The 8,553-nt window shown below is 30.6% G+C and overlaps 2 protein-coding genes across 2 annotated transcripts; both read left to right on the forward strand.

The window, feature by feature from the left end:
• The first annotated feature begins 202 nt into the window (after positions 1-202).
• LOC111407057 lies at positions 203-1,118 on the forward strand. Its single transcript, XM_023036393.1, has 4 exons — positions 203-265; positions 359-450; positions 524-820; positions 894-1,118. The coding sequence occupies exons 1-4, from the start codon at positions 248-250 to the stop codon at positions 937-939; spliced, it is 453 nt and encodes a 150-aa protein (XP_022892161.1). The 5' UTR covers positions 203-247; the 3' UTR covers positions 940-1,118.
• Positions 1,119-7,311: 6,193 nt separating this feature from the next.
• LOC111406842 lies at positions 7,312-8,331 on the forward strand. Its single transcript, XM_023036211.1, has one exon. It carries the CDS (start codon positions 7,312-7,314, stop codon positions 8,329-8,331), a length of 1,020 nt encoding a protein of 339 aa, XP_022891979.1.
• The last annotated feature ends 222 nt before the right edge of the window (positions 8,332-8,553 follow it).

Here is an 8,553-nt window from a genome sequence, read left to right on the forward strand (position 1 = left end):
CTATGAGGACTCGTTTATTTATAATTTTATACAATTAAGTTCGCTCGGTCCCATTTAACCTTTCAATGAAAAAGTAACTATATAATAAATAAGAAACATTCAAATCTCGAAACTGACTGCGAGAATGAAGGTAAGGCTAGGCATGCACAGCACATATGTTTACTTATTTAAATGCCATAAACCAAACTGTGTGATCATGCTGCAACGTAACCAACTTCTTTCTCTTAAAATTTTATTTTTACACAAAATGGCATCCAGAACTCTGGTTAATTTCTGATACCAAATCAAATAAATATTTTTCTGCTATTCTTTCTATTTCCGGTGACTAACTATTTTCATGGTCTTTATGCTGCAACAGATGCAATTTAAACGGAGTCTCGCATCTTCCACCACTCCCAAATTTGCTATCATGGCCGATGCTGCTGCTCATCCTCCTCCAACCAAATCAAGGTACATTCATTTCCATGTCTACCATTTGATTGTTAGATGGAAAGAATAATAACGTTTCTCATAATTTTATTAGTAATGGATTTAAGAAGATGGCGATGAGTGCTTCGTTTGCACCGGTGTGGATGGTGTTCGGAATGGTTGTCGTGGCCACGACGATTGGAATTCACACAGCAAAGCAGCAGTTGTGTCATTCCCCGTCGGTTCAGCTGACTAAGAAGAAGAGAGAGTGCGTGCCCGAGGTGGAAATTCCAGATGTGGTGACGGTTTCCGGTAGCAAATTCATCAATAAATCTTTCTTGAGGAAAGTGGCTCACATTCAGGACGATAAACGAACCCTGAATGACCATGTTCGCCCCGACCCTTTTACTAGGTATATAACTTGATCAGTCATTCTTAACTTAACAACAACAACGACGACAATGATATTTATGTTTTCTTGACAGCTCTCGGGACAATGAAACCTTAAAATCAGTTGGAGTCAGCAAGTGAGCTACACGAATTTTAACACGTTGATGTCATCTGTGAATAATTTTTCAATCTTTTGACTTTTCTTTATTTGGATTTTGTAGTCTAGTTGCTAGTGTGTCTTTCAATTTATTGGAGATTCTCAAGACATCCTTTTTGTATTTATTCCTAGCTAAATAAATAACGATGTTTGCATTTTAAAATATTTGAAATTAAGTTTCATTATTTTTCCATTATTTACGTTCACGATTTTTATATGTATAGCCACTTTCAAAAAGATAATTATGATATATCTTTAATCTTATGTAAATTCAGCTAAATAGATATATATAAAATTAAATAAAAATATATTGTTCTAAATTCATCAATTAATATTTATTTTTGTAAATTCTTTTGAACCTTTTTATATTCTTTTTAGAGTTTGTGTTTAACTAAAATTTTAATAATCATAAAATATCATTTCCAACTAAAATCATAAATTTCTAATCGACAATATAGTAAAAGTAAGGATGGTTGAAAAACTTTTAAATACCAAATTTACCCCTACATATTTAACTATATGCCTACGATACCCTCATAATTGGAACACTAATTTAATTAGTATTTATCATTTGGTTTAGAATTAATATAAAATAAGGAGTGAAATATTTAATTGATATTTATCATTTTGGATTGGAATTAATATAAGGAGTGAAATTAACATTCAATTATATCAAAGAAAAAAAATCAGTGACTTATAATTCAATTGACCATTTTATTTTTACAATTATTATTTTTTACTAACAAATCAATTTTTATTTTTCATCAACAAAACCCTTATTAATCTTTATGATTTATATTATAATTCATGCAATGAGTTTTTATTTTTCATCAACGGGTAAGTTTTAATCTTCATAATTTACATTATAATTCATCCATTAAGTTATTATTTAATTGAGGTTACAAATATGTGAAAGGTTGCATTAATATATTAATGAGGACATTCAATGAATAATAAGTAAATTACACAGGAAATTCAATGACTAACATTCAATTGATTTTTTTTCTTTACAATTTTCATCAACAAAGCCCTTATTACCAATTGAATTAATATTTACTCTTTGATTTAAAATTAATATAAATGGTGAAATATTTAATTGATATTTATCATTTTGGTTGGAATTAATATAAGGAGTGAAACTTACATTCAATTAATAAAAAAAAAAATCAACGAAAATTTAGAGACTTATCGTCCAATTGAGTATTTTGTTCTTACAATTTTTATTTTCAATCAACAAAGCAATTTTTTATTTTTCATTCAACAAAATCCTTATTAATCTTAATGATTTAAATTATAATTCATCCATTGAGTTTTTATTTTTCATTAAAAAAATAATTTTTATTTTTCCTCAACAAAGCCCTTATTAATCTTCATGATTTACATTATAATTCATCCATTAAGTTATAATTTAATTGAGGTTACAAAATTGAAAGATTGCATTAATGTATTAATGGGGTAACAAATGTGCTAAATGTTGCATTATTATATTAATTGGAGCATTCGATTACTAAAAAAAAATATTGTGTACCAAGAAGTATTATTGTAATCATATCCTTACATTTTAGTCTATTCAACATTTTCACATTATATACATAATTCCATAAAAAGTTTATATACATAGTGCGTATATCATTCATTGATACGTAGGACGTGCAACGCACGTGCTTACTACTAGTAATCAATATCCTCTCCAACTTAAACTTAAAAAAAAAAAAAATCAACACATTATTTTAGTTATAATTCTTTCACGATATGAAAAATGGAATCTTATTTTTTTTGCTTTGCTTTAAATATTGGTTTGATAGATGAAAGTATACGAGAAATTCCAAATTAAGTTACAATACATGTACAAATATTCTTATATTACAAAAGGAATCAAATTTAAAATTACCAACCAAAACACAAATAATCAAAATTATTAGCTTATAAGAAAAAATAAATAAATTAATTGATTAACTAATATATGATTTGAGGAAGAATTTGTTTTGTTGAGTGAATAGTGTACTCTTGAGAGAATCTAATAAATTAAAGAAAAGAGATTCACTAATCTTAACGACTAAGTATTAAACCACCGACACAACAATAAAGAAAAAGGAAAAGTATGAACAAAATTAGACATTGGTAGTGATTGAATGAATATAGTGATTTTTAAAAAATTTGAAATTGTATTAGGATGTATTTAGAGAGGGACGAACGTATAAAATTTGTACGAATTCATAATATAATATTTAAATGAATGGATTTAATAAGAACAATATTGAAATTAAAAATAGATGAAAATAGTAATTTTTTAAATTTTTATTATTTTAATAGGAATATCTATAGTGTGGGATGAATATATAAAACTTGTGGATATAAATAGCGGCACCATTTTGCTAATATATATTACTAAGATACAATATAGGTGGCAAACTGGCAATGATTGTATTTATTAAAATTCAAAATAAGATGTCTGATTTGTAACGTGCAATCAAATGTTACAAAGTAGATTTTTCTAAAACCAACTTTTACAAGTGAAAATACCCTAAAATCATATGTTATCCTAAACATTACAAGTCTAGAAAATGAAATCTTCACTGAAAAATCAAATAGTCATATTGTTTGGATTTTGCTCTTGTTTGATTTTGATAATTTGATAACTACTTCTTTTTCGCACTCATTTTCAATCATACATTTTCCAGAAAAATTATTTCCACATTTCTTCGTACTTTTCGTTCTTTTTTACCAAAAATCAATAAATAAATACATATCTATCTCAAAAATTCTTTATGAAACAAAGGTTTAATAACCATCCATACATGCTTATCGGAAAGGGAAATTTACACATATACACAATATAATAGAATAGAAATTTGAAATTTTACACAAAAATAAACTCCAGTATATTTCAGATGCCAATAAAGTGATAGAAACGTTGGAAAACGAAGTCTATTGTTTTTTATTTTATAATTTGCAAGCGTATGAATCGTAATAATTAACAAAGTAAACTTAAGAGTCCAAATTATCGTTTCTATGAGGATTATTATCTAACCATTGGTTCAACTATTCTATTTCAATTTGATTGAAAACAATTAATTTTCATCCTAAATATTATTATTCTATGAGAACAATTAAAAAAATAGTTTTTATTATTTTTTTATTTTTAATGTGATGTTTTAAGTGTTAGAATTCAAGAGTTCACTTTAGCTATTCCTTAGTCGCATTCAATAATATTAATAGTAATTGAATGCGTCCACCTAATCGAAATCTTCTAAATTAATTGATTTACCTTTCTTGAATTCAAATCAATCATACCCAATTAAGTCAATCCACCATATCTTTATGTTAATCCCAAAAAAGCCTTAATAAAAAACATTCAATCACCAAAGAAAGCATGTAATAATCGCGACAATCATAAAAGCATATCTCTACTTCTTTATCCAAATTGCAGATTTTTACTACGTGGTCTAAACATATAACTTGCATCTTGACGTAATTATCACTCACAAATTAATTAGTGGCCAATTAACCCAAAGCATTAAGAATAGAAGTTAAAATAATAATAATAAATAAATTACAGCATCAATTGAAAATTTAAAACTTTTTAATTAATCAAGGTTTAAAACTAGATTACAATCGTTCACACTAAAACACATCATGGACGAAGAACAAAACAAGAAAGAATTAAAATATATCACAGGATATTAAGAAAAACGAAAAGAAAAAGAAAAAAAGATGAAGATGTTGCACTAATATTTCGCCATTTCTTAAAAAACCTTGAGATCATAGTTTCTTGATTTTTCTCTCATTTTGAAGCTCCCTTTTCTTCTAATTGATAAGATTTTTTTAATTTAATGGCTCATTTAACTTATGATATGTGTATAATTAGGCTTGGACAAAAAAAATCGATAAATCGATCACCAATCAAACCGTATCGAGTCGGGTTGGTTCGATACAAGTAATTGGTTTGGTTTGATTTTCTTTTAAACAAGACTATAATTGGTCGGTTCAGTCATGATTTAAAGTTTCAAACCGTTGGTTAACCGAACCAACTCAACACACTTATATGTTTATTTTTTTTAGTTTAAGAAAAATGAAAAAAAACCCCTAATCTCGTAACTATATTTCAATTTCCTCTAGTCTATGATGTTGCCGATAAGAATTAGCATTGGAAATTTCCTTTTACAAGCTCATTATTTTATACTCAGTACTTTTTTCCCTATTCAAGCAGTTAGACTATATAATACATATAAAAACTACAAAACTTTTAAATTTTCTATTGATCTGTCTCTATTTAACCTGATTTTATTTATTAGTCAAAAGTTCTTGTAATATAAAATTATTTGGTTATTTTAGTTCTTATAATATAAGTGGGCCCAAAACTCGGACAATTTTATGTTTTTAAAAAAAAATCAAGTTGGACTAAAAGTCCAAATCGACTAACCGAACTGAACCAAACCAAAACCAATTTGATTTGATTTGGTTTGGTTCGATTTAAGAGATAGAGTGTGTTAGTTTGGATTGAGATTCGTCCAAACCAACTAATTTGATTTTGGTTTAAGGTTGAAGTCGGAACCGATCCAAACCAGATCATGCGTCAGGCCTATGTATAATAGATTCCCAGAAGCCTGGACTTGAATCCCTTTACTAAGACTAGGATTTTTCCATTTGTACTTGTTGATTTACATGTTGGTTGATACGGTTACACTCGACCTCTCACATGGGAGAGGTCGGAGTCTACGCCCAAATGTGTGGGGCCGACCTCCCCATGTGAGAGGGGAGGTGAACCCGTGTCAACCAACATGTAAAACTCCACTTACCCTAGAAAGATCCAAAAGACTATCCTAAAAATACTGTTCATTGTTGAGTACCTCCTTTTCACACTTAAGGGATAGCTACTATATATCATCCAGTTCCATGCTGTTCAATAAATATCTGGGGAATTATCAAAAATGACACTTTTTTGAAAATTGCTATAAAACTTTTGATGTGCACTAAATATTATAAAAAATGTTACTTTTTTGGTGGAAAATGTCCAAATTACCCTTAATCTCCCCTTTTTAGGAGCATTAAATGCTCATTAATGATAGTCTCTAATCCAATCAATTGTAATGATTTCATTATTTAATTTGTATATTATAATGATTTGGTAAATGTATATTATATTGTATAATATGAATTGACTAAAAAAAAAAAGAGAAAAGGCGTAAAAAAAATTTAAAAGAAGCAAAAAAAAAAGATAAAATAAGCAAAATAATCCTAGTTCATATCAAATACACCCCTTCTTGAAAAAATCCTCCATTTTCTTTCATATTCTTTATTCCTTCATCAACAATATATTACTATTCAATTCATCATCCATTTGGAGAGGTTAGTTATTACAAATTATTTATATTTTTATGTAATAACTTATTATTTTTCACATATTAAAAGCAACATGATCATAAAAAATGAAGAAAGCATTTAAAACCACTATTAATGATGATGGTATTGTTTTTCTTTTTCAAATCATTTTAAAGGGAAAATATACCAAAAATATTTAGGCAAATGTCAACTATTTCATATTTAATGAAGCAGACATTTATTTATGGAGATCTGTAGAGCAATGGAATAATTGTTGTAATTGAAAATTGATTATAACCATTAATATTTTGGAGAAAGTAACAAACAAACAGGCCTTAAACTTGTCGACGATCTCGACAGTTTATCTATCGATCTCGACGGTTATACATGTCGATCTCGACATTTATAAACTGTCGAGATCGACAGATAAACTGTCGGGATAGAGTTTTAAACTATCAAAATCGACAGTTGAAAACTGTTGACACCCTGCATTTCACATTCTCCTATTGCATCGGTTTAAATATTCGAAAGTGTCCCTTCGATGCTATTACATATCGACATATTGATTGTTCATAATTCTTATCGTTGTAATCCCTTTATTTTAGGTATGAACACCCATTTGAGATTCATCGTGTCGCATGGGGGAATGTTTATTCACGCGGATGACGAATGGAAGTGGACAGGGGACAAAACCACATCCATTTTAGTGCCGAGAAATATTATCCTAGCCGGACTTCTGTTACGGTTGAATGACAAACTTGGCATTATCGATCTACACACCGAAATGGAATTGAAGTTCAAAGTCCCGAACATGAATATACCGCCAGCTGAAATACGTGAAGATGAAGACCTCATGTGGTACATATCTGTTCATACGGAAACTGCTCTGTGCGTTAATATTGTGGAGACAAATATGCGAACTGTTGACATGGGGAGGGATACGAATTTGCATGACCATTTGTTTGCCGCAACGGATGTTCACTAGAACTTAGAACACAATGATATGAATCATAAGCCTATTTCTCCAGTGAATAATGCAGTCGAAACGGGGAATTTTGATGATGGACGATATGTTGGACGACCCATTCAATGGTACAGATGCTGCTAGTATTGTAGACGTTGACGCCCGAATGTCATCACAACATATTCGTTCGAGTGCAGACCAATGGATTATAGCTGTGGATATATCTGATCTTGTTGAACGGCAAATATTCTTGAGCAAGAAAGAGTTGTACTCGAAAATTCGTGTACTTGCTTTGCAAGACAAGTTTGAATTTTATGTAAGCAGGTCAAGCCGCAAAATGTTAACCGTTGCATGCGTGGATAGTAATTGCAAGTGGATGTTACGTGCTTCGAGTGTGAAACAGACTTCTATATTCATGATCCAAAAATTCAACCATGTGTACACATATTCGGTAGATATCTGTCGTAACGCACATCAATGTGCCACTACTTCTGTAATTGCCGAGCACATTTTGGGAAAATTGGATAATCCATACCGGTTGTACGATCCTACCACTATTGCACGTGATATAGAACGCGAGTTTGGTGTCAAAATAAGTTACCAAAAAGCACATAGGGCGAAAGTTGCCGCTTTACATATGCTACATGGTACACCGGGGGATAGTTTTCAAAAATTACCTTCCTATTGTCACGTTCTAGGAGAGCGTAACCCGAAGACAGTAACCCACATCGAAGTTGATTCCCATAACACGTTTCATTACTTCTTCCTAGCTTTCGGTGCAAGCGTTCATGGCTACATGCGCTACTTGAGACTCGTTATTTGTGTTGACGGTAGTCACTTGAAAGGTCCATACAAAGGTACACTTTTGCTTGCAACCGGCCAAGATGTCAACAAACAGATATATCCATTGGCATGGGGGATCGTTGATGCTGAAACAAATAGATCGTGTATGTGGTTTATGTCCAACTTGAAAGAGCTTATAGGCGACTCTGCTGAATTGGTTTTTGTTTTCGACTGGAAGAATAGCATTTCCAATGCCATTGCTCACCTATTCCTCAGTCCTGTCATGGGTGCTGTATCTGGCATCTAGAAAAGAATTTAGTCTAGCGGTACAACAACGCAAGTGTAATATTTCTATTCAAACGAGCTGCATGAACTTCTCGGGTCGAAGAGTTTGAAAGACTTATGGGACAGATCCGTAGGGTAAGTGCAAGAGCGTACGGGTACTTAGAGTGTACAGGTTTCTCGTTTTGGTCACGAGAACTGTTTGTTGGTCAAAGGTACAACATTTCGACAAATAACAATGCCGAAT

This window comes from Olea europaea, chromosome 12, assembly GCF_002742605.1.
Source record: "Olea europaea var. sylvestris chromosome 12, O_europaea_v1, whole genome shotgun sequence".
In the NCBI taxonomy this organism is placed as follows: Eukaryota; Viridiplantae; Streptophyta; class Magnoliopsida; order Lamiales; family Oleaceae; genus Olea; species Olea europaea.

What these genes read in the sequence shown, in the direction of transcription:
- LOC111407057 (XM_023036393.1), top strand. An exon ending in CCTCCTCCAACCAAATCAAG is followed by an intron (nt 451 to 523) that starts GTACATTCATTT and finishes TAATTTTATTAG; the next exon opens with TAATGGATTTAAGAAGATGG. An exon ending in CGCCCCGACCCTTTTACTAG is followed by an intron (nt 821 to 893) that starts GTATATAACTTG and finishes TTTTCTTGACAG; the next exon opens with CTCTCGGGACAATGAAACCT.
- LOC111406842 (XM_023036211.1), top strand. Translation starts at nt 7,312, where the DNA reads ATGCAGTCGAAACGGGGAATTTTGATGATGGACGATATGTTGGACGAC.